The sequence below is a fragment of the Eleutherodactylus coqui genome, chromosome 11 (genome assembly GCF_035609145.1).
Source record: "Eleutherodactylus coqui strain aEleCoq1 chromosome 11, aEleCoq1.hap1, whole genome shotgun sequence".
NCBI classification, from domain to species: Eukaryota; Metazoa; Chordata; class Amphibia; order Anura; family Eleutherodactylidae; genus Eleutherodactylus; species Eleutherodactylus coqui.
In genome coordinates, this window is record NC_089847.1 from 83135186 (window position 1) to 83158904 (window position 23719).

The following is a 23719-nucleotide window of genomic DNA, read 5'->3' on the forward strand; positions in this document are numbered from 1 at the left end:
TGCATGTGAGTTTCCTGGAACATTTGCACACACCAAGACTCGCTCATTAGGAGACACCGTTTAATGACGCATGGTCAGTTACTCTTGTAAAGACACCAATGACATACCAGAAAACCGGAGCACAAAGCAGCGCACAGCATTATTCCAATACTGCCACCTCTCAGAGCACATTGGTAAAGTTAAAAAGCCAGCACTTTGACGTATAACAATATTTTAATAGCTATCTTGCTATAGTTATTTAGCAAGTTCCAGGCTCTGATCGATTCTAGACTCAAGAAAAAACCCCACAACATTACTGTCAATAAATTAAAACAACTGAGAACTTCCATATGGATATAAAGGAGATATGAACGTTGGCTGCTCCACAAAGGACGCAGCTCTCCCAACTATTGTCAAACTGTTGAAAGTACATAGCACTTAAATCAGTTCACCATATGATATCAACGATGTAAAGTAACCCTCCAATATTTTAAGGCAAGTTTGGGGGCGTAGGCTCCATGTCCCCCTTGGGTTTTTTGGCGCCTGGTTCCTGTTGACTGTGTGCCTTGCGGATATGTCTATACAAGTCTCCGCTCTGCGTATAACTACGCAAGCAATAACGGCACTCATAGGGACGCTCCCGTGTGTGAACTGTAGCATGCCGACGAAGGGTATACGAACAAGAGAAGGTTTTTCCACATGTTTTACAAGTGGGTACATCTTCAGGGAATAGAGGAAAACCGGGATGTCCTTCAAAATCCTGTAAATACATGCCCTCTGGGTGCATGGATGGAGGCAATATGCCTCCATAGCTTGGGTGGTGCCCACTTGGCACAGCAATCATATGGTAAGGCACATACCCCGATTCTTCTTCTCCTTCCTCCTCTTCATCATACCCATGCCTTTTAAAAGTCCCAACTGCCCTCTCGCACTCTTCATCAGATATTACAATGGCCTCTATCTTTACAGCTACACCAGGAGCTGGCTGGCCCTCACTAACGGTGGAGCTACATGGGCTAGGTGCAGCCGCCGTTTCCATGCCCGGCTGAGTAGTGGTGGTGACGGTCAACTCGGATTTTGTGCATTCTCTCTCTTCCTTCTTTGCAGCAGGGGACTCTGGACTATGCAAGGGGTATCTTGATGTTCCTGGCAGTGCCAGTGCATTTGTAGCAGACTCAGGACTTTGTAGAAAGCACCGTGATGGGACAGGAGGTGCGGCTGTGCTGGCTGTGGGCTCCTGAATTTGCAAATTATATCTTGCACGCATCGGCCCTCCTTGTACGCTCCCTGCCAGTTCTTGTAAGGAGAACCTAGAACTGCCTGACTGTACTAAGCTGTTGCCTGCCAAATCTGGACTCTGAAGGGAATATCTGACTGTACCTTGCACTGCCAGAACACTTCCAGTGGGATCCTGAGTTTGCACAGAGAATCTGGAGTTTCCTACTACTGGCAATGTAGTACCAGCTTCATCTTGCAAAGAGTACCTAGGAGTAGGTAAGGACTGCGTACCAATGCCTACAGTATCCTGTGCCAGATGAGAATACCTAGAGCTACCATTACCCTGTGTGCTTCCAGCTGGTTCTTGCCTCTTTGGGGAGTTTCTAGAAAGCCCTGTATGCCCCCCGGACCCTGTATCTTGGTTCTGGGAAGAGAATCTCAGATTGGATGGCATAGGTGTACTTTCAACTGCTTCCTGGACCGAGCATCTTCCAGCCGATTCCATCTGTTCACTATTTGCCATGTCCTGTGTCTCAAACCTAGAGCTCCCAGCAATCTCCTGGGTATTTAAGGGTATATGCTGCACCTGACACTTGATGCTGCCAGTGACCGCTTCACTACTACCTGTTCCTTGATGCAGATCAAACCTAGAACTGCCTGTTACACCCTGCCCACTCTCGGCCTGCACCTCAAATCTAGAAACGCATTCTATTCTCCCTGATGCTTCAGGACCCTGACATTTAATACTTGTTAATAACTTCTGACTATTTCCTGCTGGTTCCTGCCTCTGATATCTGTTGCTCCCCGCCACTTCCTGCAAACTATACATGGCACTCGCTGAAGTTCGCTGACCATTTCCTGTTGTATCTTGCCCTTGATATTGCAAGTTCTTTTCGGCTGTCTGGCCGCGCTGTAAGTCCTGATGCCTTCGGTCTCCATTATTCTCCTCTAAACCTAAGCCTGTGCCACTTTCTTCCTCCCGCCGTGTGCTGTCCGCTTCGGCAGGTGCTCGCCCTTGCAGCCTTTTTTTACACACCCTTACAACTTCATCCATGTGCAAATAGCTGGCGGCTGCTAGCACGTCCTCCGTAGGTGCCTCTTGGAAACTGAGTCGCCCGCAATACATAAAGCTTAGGAGTAAAGAAAACGCTGGAGCTGTGACAATCTGGTTGTTGAGCGTGAGTTCTTGGATGTCTGGTCGCTCCCTGCACGACATGTGGAAAAAAGGGCTGCATGATGCCAGGATCGAACGGTGGGCCAGGAAGCGGGCAGTGCCAACTGACACTTGACAATCACAAAGGAACCCCTGGGACTGTTGGTCTCTAAGGCTGTGCAGTATGCGGCGACTGTGATCTGGGAACTCCATGGCTAGGGGAAAAAAACACACAATAAGTAAAATGAATTATAAATCTTGCTACAATAGACATACATTAGGCCTTTTTTTTTTTAGAAAGTCCAATTATTGGACACAAACGTTCCTCCAAAAGTTCATTCACCCAACACTTGGGCATGTAAAAGGGCCAACAAACGGGCAAAAACTCGTTCTATGGCTGATTGCTGATTTTCAGTAAACAAGCTATAGACACACATAGATTGGAGATCAATACATTGGGCCGAAAATTCGGCAGGTACAAAAAGGACCTTTAAATGTATCTTATGGTTTAAACAAAGCACGTTCTTTGAAAATGGGGCATTTTTTTTATACTTAGCAAATAAATTCTGCATTGTTTCTACAAGATCTCTGCTTGCACACATTGAATGAGACGCTTTAATGGACACACGATGATCGCAAAGGTTGTTAGAAATGAGAGCACTGAGAAGGGTACTGTAATATACCCCAAGCAAAGGCATTAACCCCTAAAGGACATGGAGTATTTTGGCCATAAGGAAGCAACAATTTTTGGGGTATTTTCATCTCTACCTTTTTTTTGTTTTCCCATCAACATGGCCGTATGAGGGCTTGTTTTTTGTGTGGAAAACTGTAGTTTTTATTGGTACCACTTTTGGGTACATATGATGTGTTGTAAAACTTTTTCAGGCAGAGAAACCGCATCAATTCTGCCATTTTTGTACAAGGTTAATAATAATAATAATAATAATAATAAGTGACAGAATGCCATTCTTCTGCAAGTTGGTACGATGACAACGATGCTATAATTATTATTTGTTTCTTAGGTTTTTCCACTTTTTAATTTTTTTTTTTACATTGTTGCATTTAAAGTCCCATAACTCTCATTTTTCCACAGCCGGAGCAGTTTTAAAGAAATTGTAAATTGCACAAAAAGGGTTTTGTTTGTTTTACATTTTATTGTTATTACATTTTTTATGTCCCTGTAGGGAACTTGAACTATAAAAGCTATGGGAATACATTGCAGTGTCTAGGGTCCGGTTGCTATGGCAACCCATCAGCCTTCGGGGATTACATCACGAAGGGCCAATGATGTCACCCTTTACATGTCACGATATATTGATTGCGGCAGGTAGGGAGTCAACAGTAGGGATTGCTGTTCTCATCGATCTCTGCTGTTGCAGTAGGAGCTGCTGTGGGATGGCGCGGGCTCAGCTGCTGAGCCCCCACTATCCACAGGACATAAGTTTACATCCTGTTGCGTTCAGTGCTCCCGAGCCAGGACGTAAACTTATGTCCTGTGGCATTAAAGGGGTTTTGTCATTAGAAAAAAAAATATATATATACACTCACCTATTCCTTCCCCGTCAAGTCTTCTTACTGCATCTTCTCCTCGACGATCCTGGCCCCTCAAGTCCCCCGGGTCACCTCACCTCCAGCCGGCCAGATCCTCTTCTTCCTGTTTTGAAGTGTCCATTCTCGGCAGTCTCCTTCCGGCAGGTCAGTGTATGTTACGTCACTAGTGATGTAGCATTCACAGCCTAGCATGGAATGCTGAGCTATCGCTGAGTCTGTGCATGCGTGCTGTCTCATTGCGACAGTTTATGTACTATTGTTTTGAGACAGCGGGCATGTACAGTCTTTGCAATAGCTTGGCACTCACAGCTAGGCTATGAACGCTATGTCACTAGTGATATAACATATACTGACCTGCAGTAAGGAGCCTGCAGAGAATGGACGCTTCGTCACCGGAAGACGAAGAATCCGGCCGGCTGGAGGTGAGGTGACCCAGGGAGACTAAAGGAGCCAGGAGAAGATGTGGTAAGAAGACTGACGGGGGGAGGAATAGGTAAGTATTGATTTTTTTTTTTTAATGACAGAACCCCTTTAAAGGAGATGTCCCGAGGCAGCAAGTGGGGTTATACACTTCTGTATGGCCATATTAATGCACTTTGTAATATACATTGTGCATTAATTATGAGCCATACAGAAGTTATAAAAAGTTTTTTACTTACCTGCTCCGTTGCTAGCGTCCTCGTCTCCATGGTGCCGACTAATTTTTGGCCTCCGATGGCCAAATTAGCCGCGCTTGCGCAGTCCGGGTCTTCTGCTGTTCTCTATGGGGCTCCGTGTAGCTCCGCCCCGTCACGTGCCGATTCCAGCCAATCAGGAGGCTGGAATCGGCAGTGGACCGCACAGAAGAGCTGCGGTCCACGAAGATAGAGGATCCCGGCGGCCATCTTCAGCGGTAAGTATTGAAGTCACCGGACCGCCGGGATTCAGGTAAGCGCTGTGCGGGTGGTTTTTTTAACCCCTGCATCGGGGTTGTCTCGCGCCGAACGGGGGGGGGGTTTAAAAAAAAAAAAACCCGTTTCGGCGCGGGACATCTCCTTTAAGGGGTTAAAAGGGCAGTACATGTAGGTTTCAAAAACGGCTCATAAAGGGTTTCCATTCTAATGTTCATGTGTATTTACAAAGTGTTGCAGGCACAATGACTGGCCACCAATATGCGGACAGAGCGATACTCTTCATGACCACCATCCAAAATGGAATCTTTCAACAGGATAATTCCCATCCACATACTGCAGCGATCACAAGACACGACCAGGGATTGGCCCATACGGTCCCAAATGTATCCCCAACAGAGCATGTCTCGGGTGCTATAGGTAGACGCATTACGTCACGTGGCTGCCCACTACAAACTATCAACAGACTGCAAAAGTGAGGCAGGCCGGAGAGACCCCAACAAGATATCTGAACACTTATTAAGTCAGTGCCTGCAGGGATCCAAGACTGTGGAGGTGCTCTAGGTGGGCGCCCTTCCTACCGACACCTGTACCCATTCTCAAGGTGGGCACCCTTCCTACCGACACCTGTACCCATTCTCAAGGTGGGCACCCTTCCTACCGACACCTGTACCCATTCTCAAGGTGGGCACCCTTCCTACCGACACCTGTACCCATACTCAAGGTGGGCAACCTTCCCACCAACACCGGTACCCATACTCAAGGTGGGCAACCTTCCCACCAACACCGGTACCCAACACTAATGAAGTTTTGTCTAATGCATTCCAATTTGCTAACATGTATTCTGGGTACGACTGCACAAATCTATCAGGTGTCAGGAAATCCCACCAATCCCCTCCTATCCCGCCAGTGTATAACCATTCGACTGATGTAAACTGTATGGGGACAAGTGATTGTTCTGGCCCCATAGAGTGCATATTGCCAGCAGCATATCCCCCGTGTATCCCCCCAATGTGATCACCTGACAAATGAGAATTTGCTCGCCTGTCTGCTGTTCGCAGCGTTGTTTCCACGGGGCAATAATCAGGAACGAACATTCTTACAGTAGATTATCAGCCCGTGTAAAGGGCCCTTTAGGGTCCTATGAGACGAGCCGATCCTCGTTTGAACGAGCGAGTGACGTCATTGTTTGCTCTCGCGTAGCCCGTTTATACAGCAGATACAGCGCTGGCTTGTACAAACGAGAATCATTCAGTCATTCACATTCATTGTATAAGTGAATGAGAGGGACTGAATGAGCCAACAATAATTTAAACGCCTGCGTAAAATGGGAACGATTATCACGCACTTTCGCTTGTTTGCATTTTCTATTATTTTTTTATAATCGTTCCGTCTACACGCACCTTCACTGACTTGTTATCTGCAATCACTAACATTTGTCAGTAACGCCAGTTTCATTGGAGCAGATGACAGATGAATGTCCCAGCCTGGCTGCGGGGCTACCGACCCAAACTTACAGCATCACAGGTCCCTATCGCGCCGTAAGTTTGGGTCGGCAGAGCCGCAGCCAGGCCCAGATACCTACCCGTAATATGGTCGGACCTGAATGTGTATTCATTCCAGCAGAACTTACCTACAAAATATCCTATAAATATAAATTAAGGTAAAATCTGTTTAAAACAGTTGTCTGGTTTCTTGCAGCGGGCGTCCCAACATGACTCGCCGGAGGCGGGGAATTGGCAACATCCTCCTGTGTAGAGCGGAGATCGCCTGCAAATAAGTGCACAAATAAATATATAGGGCATAGAATGCGCAGGCAGGCGACATAAGGGTGTTATTGCATGACTACCAGTATTACTCCAGTCTTACCTTATCTAGCCCTACATACTGACTCCATGGAATAACATGTAGGGAGCATTGCCCTGCCAGCCCCCCAGCTCGGGCATGGTACAGTCCGCACAGACAGTCATTCTCTGCCAGGCTCACACAACCTTCCCAACGATCCCCAAGAATACAGAATATAATGGGGTCATGTGATCTCTGCTCTGTCTCTCACCTGCACAAAGCAAACCCTGGAAAACCCGCCTCTCCCGCGCTGTGATTGGCTGAGGAATGACCTGATCTCGTTACGCTGATTGGCTGGTAGCACACGTGATTGATAAGAGTGCCAACCAATCATTAACAATGGTCTTTGTGTGGCACGGGACAACGGGCTGCAGTCGTTCTCCTAGCACGGAAGTATCCCGCGGCCGCCTTCTCTCCCATACACAGCAGGCATGTTCCGCGGAGTCCAGCGGGGGAGCCGGAGCGGTTACACGGCGCCGCCGCTACGTCACGCCCTCCATGAAGTGACGTCAGAGCGGAAACACCGCCCTGCAACACCTACTTTGAACAAACTTTATTGTTCGAACAGTGGACACAGACGCACAGGACGTGTATCGCACTGCTGGGAGCACTAGTCCGTGCGCTATGTTCTACCACGTGAGTATATAGAGGCTTATTACGTAGGAGGTGGATATAATACATCCATAGTCATGGTAGTTAACTGCTAGCAGCCCCTAAAGTCTCCACAGGTGACTGTACGGCGCTATAGAGTACCAGGCATGTCCTGAGGTTATAGTGTGGGGAAACCTGCGGATTGGCTCAGAGAATACAGGAGCCCTTCTGTGTACCTTGTCTTGTGCGCACTGTAATATACAGGAGGCAAAATATACAGGTGTAAGTGATTTTTAGTAACGTCAATACACCGCATATCTCTCATGGGGGCGAGCGTGCGCACAGTGCCATCTGTAAAGAGTCGCGCTGGGTCCGCATGCTGACTTTGCTGCAATGGCGACCCAATGAGTATAAAAAGCCGCTTCCCGGACCCCGTTCCTCACTTTTTAGCCCCATAATGGAGTTTCCATGGAAGCTGTCGCCATAGTGCAGCGATCCAGATCCTCCATAGGGCTGCATGTTGTAATAGCGGACCGTACCGCGCTCCAGGCGCCAGCGTGTCTCACACGATCGGGTTTGAATAGCGGATTCTGGGAGCGTATGATCAGCGGTAATACGCAGATCACTCAAGGCATTGGATGACGCAGGCCGGATCACATTGACGGGTCGGAATTACGTAATCCGCTCGCGGAAAATAAAATTCAGCATGTTGTTTTTTACTGCGTATATCCCAGATGTAGAGCCCATTGTTCTCTATGGTGGCGGATATACCCGCAGCCCATATGTGATGACAATGCGTACGGGCGGGGCGTATCCGTGTCATCGCTAAGTGCCAATGAAAAAGTAAACAAGAGAAACAAGTGTACTGTGCATGGCCGCCTGTGTGAGTACGCCGTAATGCGCAGTGCAGCTGTCAGTGAGCCCGACCGTAGGCGGCAGACGTAACACCGACTACTTTGTAACACCGGACATAGCCGCCCCCCACGCTCAGTGTCAGCATGGCGCCGCACACATCAGTGGGGTTTTCCCATTAAACATTAATTTCCCACCCACAAGATAGGGGATAATGGTCTGACCGCTGCGCCCCCAGCCACCCTAAGATTGGCGCACTTAAATGGCCCATGTGACTAGAGCCGCGGTGTGCGTGTGTGACCGTCACTTCGCTGTTCGCTTCCCTGCTTAAATCGGCTTAGTGCACAAGTACACTGGCCCAATGAACAGCTGATCCGCAGGTCCTCAGACAGCAGACCCCGCTGATCTACTATTGATGCTCTGGACATCCCCTTTAATGGGAAATTCCCTTTAATACTTGCATCGTGCAATTTTTTTATTTTTTTTTGTAGCATCCAAAAGAGATAAAGATGGCGGCTGTTTGTCCCCGCAGGAACGGTTCTCCGAATACTTGTCCCTCTAGGGGGCGATGTAGCTGATGGTATAGCGGTGTGCGGCACTTGTGGAGACCTGCTGTTTATGTGGACTGCCTCCTCTATTTCCCACAGATCTCCCTGGAACATGAGATCCTTCTGCACCCCAGATATTTCGGGCCGAACCTTCTGAATACAGTTAAACAAAAACTTTTCACAGAGGTGGAAGGGACCTGTACGGGCAAGTAAGTGTGTGAGTCACCTGGGGAGGGACCGGTCAGGGGTGATCGCTGTCCCGGGACAAGTTGTATTTTTCAATGGTGCCATTTACTGTACCATATAATGTACTGAAAAACTTTAACAAAATTCTAAGTGGAGTAAAACGACATTCCGCCATCTTTCGGTGCGTCTTGTTTCTACAGCCCACAAACTGCAACAAAGTGACATGCTAACTTTATTCTATGGCTCAGTACGATTACTACGATAACAAACTTGTATAGTTTTTTTTTGCCGTAGTACTTGTATTTTTTTTTCAAAGACATTAAATTTTTGAAAATTATTTTCTACCGTCATCTTGTGCGCGCAATAACTTTTATTTTTCCGTCGACGTAGTTGTGCGAGGGCTCATTTTTTTGCGGGATGTCCTGTAGTTTACATTAGTGCTAATTCGGAATACATACGACTTTTTGATTGCTTTTTATTACATTTTTTTCTAGGAGACAGGGTGACTGAAAAAGTGCATTTATGTTTTTTGTTTTTTTTTTCCGGACGATGTTCACCGTGCGGGTTACATAATGTACTACTTTGATAGATCAGACTTGTACGGACACGGCGATACCAAATATGTATTTTTCTTTTATGACTTAGATTTTTTTCATAATAAACTTTATTTGTATAGCACCAACATATTCCGCAGCGCTTACATAGACAGGGGGGATACAGAAAGACAAAAGTACAAAAATTACAGAACCACGGTTACATGTAGTAATCGGTTGATTAATACAATAGGGGTGAGGGTCCTGCTCCAACAAGCTTACATACTACGAATACTGGGGTGATACAGAAGGTAAAGGGGCTGGAGATGTGCACAGTATGGCGAGGTGGAGTGTAAGGGGTGCTATACACAAACAATGGTCAGACATTTAGCCGTGTGATGGCAGAATCGGTATGACTGCCGGGAGCGGTTGATGGTGGCTAGCAGGGATTGCAGTCAGTAGGTCAGGGAGCATGTTATCAGGCGGAATACAGAGGGGTTTGTTTAGGGAATTCGGTATGCCTCCCTGAAGAGGTGCGTTTTTAGAGCACGCCTGAAGTTCTGCGAGTCCTGGATTGCTCGGGTAGCCTTTGGTAGTGCGTTCCAGAGGACTGGTGCTGCTCTGGAGAAGTCTTGGAGGCGGGAATCAGAAGTTTGAATTAGAGGGGCGCTCAGTCTAGTTTCATTAGCAGAGCGGAGAGCCCGGGCTGGGTGATGGATTGAGATGAGGGAGGCGATATAGGGGGGTGCTGCACTGTGGAGGGCTGTGAAGGTAGCGAGCTTAAATTGTATTCTGTATTTTACGGGCAGCCAGTGCAGTGACCGTCACAGGGCAGAGGCGTCCAAGTAGCGGCTGGACAGGAAGATGAGCCTGGCTGCTGCATTCAGGATGGATTGGAGAGGGTAGAGTCTGGAGCAGGGGAGGCCGATCAGGAACGAGTTGCAATAATCAAGCCGAGAGTGGATAAGGGCAACAGTGAGCGTTTTTAGCATGTCTGCGGTGAGAAAAGAGCAGATTTTTGTAATCTTCTTGAGGTGCAGCTGACATGTTATAGATATGGCAAACGTAGGGTGATAAACTTTTATTACTTTTTTTTTACAATAAATAAAACTTTATTGATCTTATTTTTACATTTTTTAATTATTTTTTTTTAAGCCCCCCTGGGGGACCACAACCAGCGATTGCTCCTGCAGTTTGACTTAATGCTGTATGATTGCAGTTATTGCCCGCGGGGGTCAGCTGTAATAAACCGTCTGCGCTGTATGAAGAGAGGTTGCGCCGCGATCTCTCTTCATACCTACCCTGATGCTGCAGGACGTAATGTACATCCTGGGGCGGTAAGAGGTTAATCTGCAGGGTGCATGGCATGGAAAAAATTTTACATGGTCCCAAAAATTAGATAAATGCAGACTAGAGTTCATCCCGCAGAAAACACGGCCTTCTAGAGTGCTAGCAATGGAAAAATAAAATTAATACGGCTCTTGGAATGTGGCGACACAAAAACAAACCTTTAAGAAAAAAATGTGCAAAACATAAAAACTGTATAAACTTGGTATCGCCGGAAGCGTGTGACTCAGAATAATGTTATCACACTATTTATTCTGCACGCTGAATGCAGTGAAAATGAAATCGAAAAAACAAATGGCAGAATTTCTTTTTTTCCCCCAATCTCCCTACAATTTTGTTTACAAAAGTTATGCAATACATTATATATCCCCAAAAATAATGGCATCTCTGTCCCGCAAAAAACAAGCCCTCATATGGCCTGGTTAATGGAAAAATGAAAAAGTTATGGCTCTTGGAACGCGACTGCAAAATGAGTTGAAATTAAATGATTAGATCATTTAAAAAACCTGCCCTGGTGGGTACGACAGGGGGGTAGGAAACCCGCCACTCAAGGGGTTAATGTGCCATATAATGTATTAAAAATCTTTTTTGAAAAAAAATGTAGTGAAGTAAGGAAAAACCCCACAATTGTGCCATAGTTTTTTGGGTTTTGTCTGTATGGCATTTACCGTGTGGTAAGAATGAGCCGGTACTATAGTTTTATCACGGCTCCCTTCTTCCGATGACGCTGCATGATCACTTCACATCCAGTTTATTCTTGAAAGACCAAATTTTGCTGTTGTGCATTTTTGAATCATGTGATCGGCGTTCGCTGTGCAAGATAAATAATGCAATATTTTAATTCAGAAATCTATGGATGTCCCAAGACTAAATCTTTTTTTTTTTCCTTTTTAAGTTTTAATGAGAATTTTTTTTTTTTAACTTAAAAATATAACTTAACTTAAATATTGCAAATTTTTATTAAACTTTTAGATTTTACTTTTCACTCTTTTTTTATAAACCTTTTTAGGGAACTTTAAAACATGCAGTCTCTTGATCGCTTGTGAAATACATGTCATGGTTGGAATACATGGCAAGCATGGGAGTCTTCACTAGGCCATGCGCTGCCATGGGAACCCATCGGCACCACAAGATTGTGCTGATGGGGAAAGTGTGATGCAGCAACGGAGGGAATTCCCCATGTTAACAGCCTAAAATGCCTGTCATTTGCTGACTGCAGCATCTAAGTGGTTAAACATCCATGAGCAGCGCTAACTCCAGGTTCTGCCATAGAGAGTGGGTGTTAGCGCCTAACACAGCCAGCGCCCACCAGGTATGGAGCCGGCTTGAGAAAACTACTTGTTGTCGTAGTAAAAATATGTTCCTTTTTTTTCATGAAGTATTTGTGCTTTTAGCATTTCTTGCTGTACGGCTCTACAAGGAAATGTTTTGTATCGCCTCCTCTGTCTGATACAATATTCAGCTTCTTTTCCTCTCTTTCTCAGGTATGGCTTTGTGATTGTGGTGACGACCATTGACAATATTGGTGCCGGTGTTATCCAGCCCGGCAGGGGCTTTGTGCTGTACCCTGTGAAATATAAAGCTATTGTCTTCCGACCCTTTAAGGGAGAAGTAGTAGATGCTATTGTCACCCAAGTTAATAAGGTGAGTGCCGTTCACAACTAAAATCTGCATTCTGGTTGCCTCTTGTACATACCTGAATGTAGATGGAAGACATCAAACTTGCATCGCTGCGCCCCACAAAGTGTGTGCTGACTAGAGCCGTGTGAAGAATCTGTAAAGGGGTTCTACCAGAATCACAAGCTATCCCCTATCCACAGGAGGAGATGTGATGAACCTGATACATGTGTGGGTTTGTTTCTTCCAGGTTGGATTGTTCACAGAAATCGGCCCCATGTCCTGTTTCATCTCCAGACACGTATGTATAGAGTTTAGTTTAAGGTTATATCCAAGTGTAGCGCATTATCTGTGTTAAATCCTCAGCATTTTACAGTACAAGCAGCGGCGGTGACATTCAAGAGATCCCATCCGCACACTGCGGGGGAAAGTCCATAACGTAAATAGACTTGCAGTGGGATCTTAAATCTGCATCATGTCAAGCTTTGCTGTGAACTTCACCCCTTCATGTAACAAATACAGATTCTGACCCAAATCAACATAAATTTTGCAGCAGAAATTGCATCATGTGAGGACGCTTCCTCGGAAAACTCTTCCTGGGAGACAATGGAGTAGCTATGTCTCCACCTGAATGGAGGACTGGTAACGCATGACTATTCACTGCCTATAGGACAGGTGAACCCGGCATCAGCTTTTTATTGATCACATGGGCGCATGGTATGCCAAGTTGCCCCTTTTTTTGCAGAAACAAATTGTTTAATAACAATGCACACTATGCAGCCGGTGTACCTGCAGGGATCGGGGCGGTGTACCTGCAGGGATCGGGGCGGTGTACCTGCAGGGATCGGGGCGGTGTACCTGCAGGGATCGGGGCGGTGTAGCAGTCAGAGCTGTAATTACACCCGCCCCTCCTTAACTGCAATCCTTCCTCCTCTTGATGGCAGCACTATAAACTCTGAAATGCTGCACATACAGGGTGAGGAGGATGCTGATCCTGCAGGATTGGGTGTGATTACAGTGATGACTGCCCCGGTGACTCCAGGTGGTTGTTTGCACGCAGCATGTGCTGTTTTTACACTTTTTTTCTGCAAAAAAGGAAGCCTGGTGACCTTTATAACACCACGGCTGAAATATTCATTAAAGGTCCCACAGCACTGTGCCGTCCGTTTGATCAATGAGAAGTTGATTAGTCGTACCCTTTAAGTAAAAATAAGCATTACCATGGCCTTCTGTGGGCTTATTGTTTTGCAGAAAGAGTTGTTTTCAGTGTTACCATTCTGGGGTGCATGTAACTTATTGACTAACTAAAGGGGGGAAAGGAAGCAATTACACTATTTGTTTTTATATTTTAACCTTTTGCTGATCACTGAGGCGCGTTGTCTTTATTCTGTAATTACGGTGGTTCCCTGTTTTTATTTTTTTCTTTCCGTATATTTGTTTCTCCAATTTTCCACAGTAATAACCTTTTTCCTGATTTTAGCCCGGTCTCAACCCATTTTCTATTGCAGTCAATCCCATCTGAAATGGAGTTTGATCCCAATTCTAACCCACCGTGTTATAAGACTGTAGATGAGGTAAGAGGCGACAAGCATTTGTGTTTCCTAATTTTTATTAACCCTGTTAAACCACAATGATACGTGGTTAATAGAGGCAATGAAAGTCAGTGTACAGTATTGCGTATGGACAGCGTATCATACGCAGCGCATGGAAGATCTTGCCTATCATATGCAGAGAAATAGAGCATGCTGCGATTTATTTCTCATTTCTCTGCGTGTGATACACAGCTCTTCTATGGGCTGCATAGGATATTCTGCCCGGATGCAATGCATTGCGTACAGCAACGTTTCGGTACACATCCGCCCTCTGAACAGAGCCATGAATTAAAAAAAAACAACAAAAAAATCACTGCATGTCCTCGACGTCAGATTCCCAGGCATGCACAGTGCCATATTCGTCCCATACGCGGTCTCTGCCTGCAGAAGGTATAGACTATGAAGTGTAAAACGCCACAGGAGACTCTCAGCATACGCCCGTGAGCATGAGCCCTAACTGTGGGAAAATGAGCCCAATGAGCATTTTGCCACCTGACTATCTGTAAAGTTATATTAGGGCTGTTATGGTGTCCCTACATGGATTACGCTTACCCTCTACTCCAATAAGATTTTTATGGTTTTGTCGTAAAGGGATTTTCTGATCTCGAACTACCATGTCCTGTGCCCCCTGTCACTGCTGGGATAGAAGCAACCCCCGCAGTGATTTTTATAGGATGGGTTTATTGAATATAGGTTGTATGGTGATTGTGTCGTATGAGCTTTCCTATGATTTGGAATTTCTTTTATGGAGCCTTTTTTTGTTCTTTTTTGTAGGATGTAGTTATTCATCAAGATGATGAAATTCGCCTTAAGATTGTTGGAACCAGAGTGGATAAGAACGACATAGTAAGTGCTAATTGGAGTTTCATACAAACTAAGGCCAGTTTCAGAGTGGAGTATAAAACTGGATTATTATTCTGTCTGCAGCAGGATTGAGATGACCCTAATTCAAGCCGTTAACCCCTTAACGACACAGGACGTACAGTTATGTCATGTGCTTCGGGGCATGTATGGAGGAAGATTAGCGGTTAATTCCATTTCATAAAATGAGGCTGTCGGCTGTTTCTTACAGCCGACATCCACCCACAACAGCTCCAATCAGCAGCCCACTGATCAGAGCTGTTAACCCTTTAAATGCCACCAATTCTGAGAGCGGCATTTAAATGCCCAGATTGATGTTTGGGGGTGCTTACATTATGAGATCACATGTGCTGTGCAGTTGCCATGGCAGCCGGGTAATTTCTTAAAGCCCCCAGGGCTGCCATTGCATGTCGCTTATGAAGCTGTGCCTGCGGCGTGGCTTGATCAATTGTTTATCAGATCGTGGTATAGTGTAATACTATACTGCAGGAGCCATCAAACCGTTGCAAATTCCTGTGCCCTATGGGGACTAAAAGTGAAAATCAGTTTATTTGTTTTTTTGTTATTAATTATTAAAATAAAAAAAGCTAATAAAAGTTAAACAAAAAACCTTTTCCCATTATTTATATTTAAAGAATCTAATTTAATCTAATTAAAAACAAAAACATATTTGGTATCGCTGCGTCTATAAGTCTGATCTATCAATGTACCGCATTATTTCCCCCGCACGGGGGAAACGCTGCCAAAATCACTTTTTCGGCTGACCTAGTTGTACAAAAGCTCATTTTTGGTGGGACGTCCTGTAACTTATATTGGTACCATTTTTGGAGTACATACAACTTTTTGATCGCTTTTTATTATGTTTTTTTCTTGGAGTCGGGGTGACCCAAAAAAGCACAATTCTGGCAATTTGACGACATTCACCGTCTGGGATAAATAATACGGTACTTTGATAGAATGGACTCTTACAGGCGTGGCGATACCAAATATGTCTTTGTGTATGTATTATTTAGATTCTTTATTATAAACATAGAAAAAGGTTTCTTTTTTACTTTCATTACCTTTTTTTATTTATTTTTTTAATAATTAAAACTTTTTAAAACTAGTTTTTACTTTTTTTTTTGTTCCCTTAGGGCAGTGTTCCCCAACTCCAGTCCTCAGGGACCGCCTACAGGTCATGTTTTCAGGATTTCCTCAGTGTTGCTCCGGTGATGTAATTATTGTTGGTGCCTCAGACATTGCCACACGGGTTCTTACTATAGGATATCCTGAAAACATGACCTGTTGGTGGTCCCTGAGGACTGGAGTTGGGGACCCCTGCCTTAGGGGACAAGAACTTGCGAGGCTTTGATCGCTCCTGCAGTATGATGTAATGCCATAGCATTACATTATACCGTGATCTGACAGGCAATCTGCAATGGCAGCCCTTGGGACTTTCATAAGGCCACAGCTGGCATGGCAACCACACTGCTCCCCGCAATCTCATCGCGGGGGGCAATGCAGGACATCGATCAGGGCATTTAAATGCGGCTACCACAATTGACAACGGGATTTAAAAGGTTGACAGCCCTGATCAGTGTTGCTGCTTATCATAAGTATTGCAGGTTGGTGCTGGCTGTAAGAAACGCCCAGCAGCAGCATTTTATGGAGCGGGTATCGACCAGCGGGTATGTCCTGTAGCATTAAGGGGGTTAAAGGGTTTGTCCTCATGTCCACGGGGAAAATCAGGCCCGCTACGGATTCTCCATGGAGAATCTGCAGCGGGTCCCTCCGGCCCCGCGGACATGAGCGCTGAAAATAAGAATAAATCAGAATTAACTCACCTCTCGCACGCTCCGGATCCTTCCTTCGCTGCCGCGACATCTTCTCTGCGTCGCGGCCGGATCTTCTGTCTTCGGCCCGGTGGATGCGCAGGATGACGTCGGTGACGTGCCCCGCGCATGCGCCGGCCCGAAGCAAAATAATCCGGCCGCGACTGAGAGAAGATGGCGCCGCGGCGAAGAGAAGAAACGGAGCGGGTGAGTAAAATCTGATTTTTGTCTCGGGAGACCCGCACGAAAATGGAGCATGGTCCAGATTTTTTCATGCTCCACTTTTTTTTTTTAAATCACTTTTATTGACCATCCGCGGGTATTTATCTACCCGTGGGTGGTCAATGCATCCCTATGGGGTGCGGATCCGCGGGCAGGAGAATAGTTAAAATCTGCTGCGGATTTTAATTCTTCTTTTGCCCGTGGACATGAGGCCTTATGAAAAATATTGTTTAGTGTTAAATCCAGCCCATAATTATACATATTTGTGTTTTGTATTTACACTTCGTAAGGTGTTTACCCCGGATGGTCCAGGCCTGATGTTAGAATAGCGCCACCTGCTGTTTCTATTGTATCCAACTCTGTAATTGTCCCAGCTTCTCAGTCTCTGGTTATATGGAGGACTCCCTGGGGTGGTGAGCGGCTGCTTCTCAAGTCGCTGCGTCTTCACTGATGTCAGAAGAAACGCTCAGCAAGTGATGGGAGTTGTGGCAGCGATACTGCAGAGGAGCGGGACTGAGTAGTTGTGTCCACCTTGACACTTTTACTGAGGTGGAGGAGACCGGCTCTTCGATAGAAACAGCAGGTGGCGCTATTTTAACTATTTTATTTCAAACTACAACCCAAAGACTCTTCGGCAAACTTTTTAATCTCATGCATGGAAACTTTTCAACTAAAAGATTATCAGTGTTGCCTATAGCGACCAGATTCCAGATTTTTTTTCAGTGGAAGAGATCTATCGGTATATTCCTGCTGGATTTCTAGCATACATGTATTTATAATTCTGCACAAAGCCCCTGCATCATCTTTTCCAGCACACTTAGGGTGACTACCCACTGGAGTTTTTTTTTTTCCCTGCGAAATTTGCAGCATTTTTTTTTCTGCAGGGGTCTATGGGACTTGTAATGTTAAAATCGCGATCGCGCAAAATCGCAATTTACAGTGATTTCGTGGTAAATTGCGATTTTGCGTGATCGCAATTTTAACATTACAAGTCCCATAGACCCCTGCAGAAAAAAAAATGCTGCAAATTTCGCAGGGGAAAAAAAACCTCCAGTGGGTAGGCACCCTTAAATGTCGGATCTTGTGTTCCTAACAAGTGTGCCCCCTGTTGATAAGTGTTGGTGGAGACGGTGGCCCATGGCTTGTATGATGCCCCGGTATTACCTTTTAAGAAGTATTGATGCTTTATTCAGTATTCTCTCCTTTCTTTGCAGTTTGCTATTGGCTCTCTGATGGATGATTATCTGGGTAAGTACCTTAAGGCCCATTTAGACCCAATGATTCTCGCTCAAAAATCACTCAAAGCCGTCTTTTGAGTGAGAATCGTTGAGTCTTAACTGCACGGACATCGTGCAGTTTAGTTAACGAGTGGTTCATTGTTGTCTTTCAGCAAGCTTAAAGAGAACGATGAGCCTTATTAGTGCCGCGTGCTGAGATTTTATCGGGATACAGCTCATTCTATTGTTTCCGCTGGTATCCCGCTCGGAGAACACAGTAGGAGTATGAAGAAGATAAGCGGTCAAGCTGTGTTCTGCATACCCTGCTTGGAGTGTCAGCTGAGTGCTCCGAAAAGACAACAGCTGTGTACAGCAGATATCGGTCCCGCTTGTCTTCTGCATACAGCGGGAGCCTTCATTTACACACTTATGCAAAGTGAACGCACTAAACTGTCACTCAGACTGCCGTTTGAGTGCATTCTGAGCGATCATCTTGCCCTGTAATGCACACAACGATTATTGCTCAAAAGATGTCTTCTGAGCGACTCTTGATCGTTAATCGTTGTCTCCATGGGCCTTTACTCTAAGTGCCCATTTTACACACGATTATTGCTCCAGATTTGTTCAGACGATGCCTTTTGAGGTATGATCGTGCGTGTACATGCTACCATTGTTTGCTTTTCTGCCAAACTATTATTTTTAGTTCATCATTAAAACCATTGTTCGGCCTGGCGGCTGATAACAGGGACCACATGCTGTTTCGGCTGTAGTCCTGAGGGGGAACAATGAAGCAGTAAGCAGCTAACAGACCGCCCTGCTGTTATTTACATACAGCAAAGACCGCTTCATTTTATGCAAAGTGATCGCTCAAAACTGTCATTTAACCCCTTAAGGACACGGCCTATTTTGGCGTTGAGGACCAAACGATTTTTGGTATTTTCATCTCCATTTTTTTAAAAGCCATAACTTTTTTATTTTTCCGTCGACACGGCCGTATGAGGGCTTTTTTTTTTTTGCGTAGCGAACTGTAGTTTTTATTGGTACTGTTTTGGGGTACATAGAATATATTGTAAAACTTGATTTTTAATTTTTTTTTTATGATCGTAGGGAGAGAAAACGCATCAATTCTGCCAGAGATTATTATTATTTATTTTTTTAAAGTGTTTATTATGCAGCATAAATGACACACTACATTTTTTTCTGCGGGCCGGTACAGTTACAACGATAACAAAATTCTTATATATATCTATCTATCTTAGGTTTTTCCACTTTTCCACAATAAAAACCCTTTTTTTAAAATTATTTTTTTCTTAACTCACTGCATTCAAAGTCCTATAACTTTTTTTTTATTTTTCCATTGACTGAGCTCTCTGAGGGCTTATTTTTTGCAAGACAAGCTGTAGTTTTTATCGGTACTATTTTGGGGTACACACGTTTTTTTTTTAATCACTTTTATTGCGTTTTTTGGGGGGAGGCAAAATGCTAAAAATTAGCATTTTGCCTTAGTCTTTTTAGTTTTTTTTTTTTTTTTGCGCTTTTTGCCGTACGGGATAATAAGCGCATTCAATGTATTGTACATGTCGTTATAGCCGTGTCGATACCAAATATGTGGGATTTTTTATAAAACTTTTTATGCTAATATGAGAAAAAGCATTATTTTTCTTTTTTTTTTTTACACAGTCTGTGTCCCTCTGAGGGACTTTTACTGCAGCACTGATGATCGCTACGATAAGGCATAGCAGGACTTCTCTCCTGCCATGCCTTATCGCTTACTATAGCGATCACAGGCTATGGCAATACAGGACACCGGTATCTGGTGTCCTGTTGACATAGCAACCAGCCGGGCTCTAGCGATATTATCGCGAGAGCCGGCTGGAGCCACAGAGGGGGTTAACAGCGGGGAGGGCGCATCTCCGATGCCCCCCCGCACTCGCAGCTGGAGGCCGGCTACTAGTGACAGGCGGCTCCCGCTGCAGAATAGCGTGAGATCATAGCAGATCTCGCGCTATCCCCATGACGTAAGGGTACGTCATTTTGCGGAAAGTACCCCGCTCCCATGACGTACCCTTAGGTCATGGGGCGGGAAGAGGTTAAGCCATCTTTTGAATGAATTTTGAGCGATCATCTTTGCATGTAAATGGGGCTTAACAAGACCTCAGGAATACAATCTTATCTAAATATAAGGGCGCCTGCACATGAGCGGAAATTCCGCGGCGGGATTTCCGCTACTGGAAGCCTGCATAGGATTACATTAACAAACGCAATCCTATGCAGACGGCCCTGTGAAATCTCGCACGGCAAACAAACCGCGGTATGTTCTATTTCTGTGTGGGGCTCGCAGAGCCCCGCACAGAACCGTCACCCGACTCCGGTCTGCGCATGTGCCGGCAAGCCGGCACATCAAACAGCCGGGGCCGCGGGTAAGTACACGCTGGTCCTTGCAGGCGCTCGGGTCGTGTCCCGTGGCGAGAATTCTTGCCGCCGGATCCGACCCGCCCGTCTGCAGGCAGCCTAAAACCTCTCTTGTATTACAGATGCACAGATTCTTTCTTTGTGCTGCCATGTGTTTACTTATGAAAAAGCTTTTTCCTTACCTCTCACCTACTCTATATTGCAGTTAGTGGATTGAGAGGGGCTTATCTGATCCGTCTCCCACCACTATTTAATCTTGGTGTGATGAATGTCCACACCCAGAGACACTTCTAACTGATTGTATTGTTTCCCCTTTTGTTTCCCCACAGGTCTGGTCAGCTGATTGAATGAAGCTATTTGCATTGTGTGTATTGTCTTTGTGTATTTCAGCTGCTAACACACTTCTTGTGGTAATCAGCTGGGATTAATTAATGCTGTACCTGTTTAGATATCTGAACATGAGAGCCATGTTCTTGACAGAATGTTATTTTATTAAAGATTTTGGATTTGAGGTGTTTATATTTCTGTTTTTGGAATGAATGCGACCCAATGAATAGTGTGTGTGGATGCACTTCAGGTCTCCACTAAAATATTAAAGGGGTTTTTAAAAATTGAAATATGTTGGCTATGTAAAATAATTAAACGGACTCTACATGCCCGCCCGGACTCCCCTAGCTCCAGCCCTGGCACTCCGATTACGGGCTGCAGTCGGCCCGTTGATGGGACGTCACAGGCTGCTCCAGCCAATCAGAGCCCTGCGGTCTATTATTCATCTCTGATATTTTGCAATAAATCAGCATGGAATTTGTGTTAAAGGAAATTAGATAAATGCACCAGTATTCTGGTACAACTTCCACCAAAAAACTAACCCATGAACCTTGCATATGTTTGTGTTAGAGCTCATTCACACGTGTGTGAAATTCATGCTGAAATTGGCTGCACAAAAAAAAAAAACGAATAACTACGTGAAAAATAGCGTGAATGGTTGATTTACCATTATCAAGCCATGAGCTTAATTGTCAATGAAATTGCCCATTAACACCATTGGGAGCTGCGTGGTGCTTTATAAAAACACTGCTGCTCCAGGAGGAGAGAGAGAGTGAGGTGAAGCAAAGTCCAGGGGAACCCCCTTCTCTGCTGGACCTCCCTTTATGTCAGCGAGGCTCGAGAGATTTTCCCAGCAGCGGTAAGACTGGGGTTCGCCTGCAGGGGTGAATAAGACTGCTGGGGATTTCCTTTTTCTCCTCTGCAGGTGAACCCCTGTTTCGCCACTTTAGGGGATATCCCTCCAGCCCTGCAGAGGAGGAGGTTCCACGGGGGCTTCCCTCCTTCTCTCTCTACCCCACTATGGGGTGATTCCCCTGTAGCGGGGAGGAAGCGGGTGAGTTTTTTTACGTGCTTAAAATTCTTCAGTTTGAACGTTCTCATAGCAATGCGTTGGTTCTATTGACTGCAATTTTTTAGGGGAGGGTAATACGGTGTGCGTTTCACGCTTGTGTGAAGGAGGCAGTAGGCCTCATGTCCACGGGCACGCACAGTTTTCTAGTGTGGAATCCAACAGCGAATTCCACCCCGTGCCTGCAGCCATGAGGCCTAAAAAGACATTCACCCACAAGTCCGGCTGCCTGGTCTAAGTTTACACTGTATAAAGATTAGTGAATCTACCACAACAGTATATAGCGTTGCCTATGCTTCCTGTAGTATGTATGTATGTGTAATATATAATGTGTGTATGTGTATATATACAATTTATTTATATATTGTGTGTGTGTGTGTGTGTGTGTGTGTGTGTGTGTATATGTATATATGTATATGTGTGTGTGTATATATATATATATATATATATGTATATATGTATGTATATGTGTATATATATAATATTACTATTTATGTGTATCCTAAACGGAGAAATTCGCACTTGAATAATTGTTAAGATTCCACAAAAAGACTATAAAAATATTTAGAAATAATTAGAAATTCTATGAGGGTTCGCATTATGAGATTGGGTACAGTATATGCAGTTTACAAAAACGGGTTATAAAATATAGGTGTTAAAACTGCAATGAACAACCCAGATACATGCTGCTAGATGCTGTGTGTGAATCCTGCCTTAACCCTTTGCAATCCAATTTTGGATTCAGGGTTTCCTAGGGGGCTTTCTCTTTCTGCCATTATACAATGGCTCCATCTGTTGGCTGAAGCCAGTACTGCGGTAAGGGACATGCTGGAGAGGCCCCCCGACAACGGAGCGGCCAGTAATATACAGTAAGAATACCCTGCCGGACGTCTTTTGACATCGGAGCTGTACAGCCTTCAATCAGAATGTCTTCAGACGTCAGACAGTGGATTGGAAAGGGTTAAAGGGGTTGTTACATGACATGATATTGGTTATAGTTAGTTCAGAATTAGAAACATTTTTTTGTATTACACGGATTATAAAAAAAAAAAGTTTATATTCACAGACATTCCACTCCCAATGTTATGATGGCGCCACCTCCCTTTTTCTTTTTCCCTTTTTAATATAAAATAATTGTGTCCACCTCCGTATTTGTTCCACAGTGGTCACACATGCTCAGTCTTGCTTTTCTTTGCTCCACTGGTATATGGAGGGATCTGCTTCTCAACCTGCTGCATCCTCTCTGCTTATCGGAGCACATACTGAACAAGCAATCAGAGCAAGAGGCAGCGTTACTGCATTTGCGCTGGTTGAGCATCTCTTCTGACAAGTAGAGAAGACTCATGCTTCAGAAGCAGCCGCCCGTCACACAAGGGATTCGTCAACATATACAGAGGAGTAGAGAGAAAGGCAAGACTGAGCATGTGTGACCACCTTGGAATATCAACTGAGATTGGCACAAAAAAGGTTCATCAATAGAAACAGCAGAGGCACTAGTTTAGCATTCCTCAAATATAGGTTGATGGTGACCAATAAAAAATGCTGATTGAGTACTAAGTGTGAATGATATTCGCTCAAAGGACAGTTGAGTGACTAATTAGCTACTTAAAGGGGTTGTCCCGCGCCGAAACGTGTTTTTGTTTTGTTTTTTTAACCCCCCCCCCCCGTTCGGCGCGAGACAACCCCGATGCAGGGGTTAAAAAAACAAACCGCTCAGCGCTTACCTGAATCCCGGCGGTCCGGCGTCTTCATACTTACCTGCTGAAGATGGCCGCCGGGGTCTGCTCCCTCCGTGGACCGCAGCTCTTCTGTGCGGTCCATTGCCGATTCCAGCCTCCTGATTGGCTGGAATCGGCACGTGACGGGGCGGAGCTACACGGAGCCGGCATTCTGCACGA

At 45.1% G+C, this 23719-nt stretch overlaps 2 protein-coding genes across 3 annotated transcripts; one reads left to right on the plus strand and one right to left on the minus strand.

The window, feature by feature from the left end:
* Nucleotides 1-43: 43 nt before the first annotated feature.
* Nucleotides 44-7124, minus strand: ZBTB3 (zinc finger and BTB domain containing 3). 2 transcript variants are annotated; one of them, XM_066582852.1, is made up of 3 exons: nt 6848-7124; nt 6425-6561; nt 44-2565 (listed from the first exon to the last, which is right to left on the minus strand). In XM_066582852.1, the coding sequence occupies exon 3, from the start codon at nt 2561-2563 to the stop codon at nt 470-472; it is 2094 nt and encodes a 697-aa protein (XP_066438949.1). In that variant the 5' UTR covers nt 2564-2565; nt 6425-6561; nt 6848-7124; the 3' UTR covers nt 44-469. The 2 variants fall into 2 exon arrangements, with proteins under 2 accessions (XP_066438949.1, XP_066438950.1); XM_066582853.1 differs by lacking the exon at nt 6848-7124 and adding an exon at nt 6661-6822.
* A 33-nt stretch (nt 7125-7157) lies between these two features.
* On the plus strand, nt 7158-20936 carry POLR2G (RNA polymerase II subunit G). The gene is made up of 8 exons (XM_066582854.1): nt 7158-7272; nt 8727-8836; nt 12178-12337; nt 12561-12611; nt 13819-13884; nt 14677-14748; nt 18011-18044; nt 20755-20936. Exons 1-8 carry the CDS (start codon nt 7261-7263, stop codon nt 20766-20768), a joined length of 519 nt encoding a protein of 172 aa, XP_066438951.1. The 5' UTR covers nt 7158-7260; the 3' UTR covers nt 20769-20936.
* The last annotated feature ends 2783 nt before the right edge of the window (nt 20937-23719 follow it).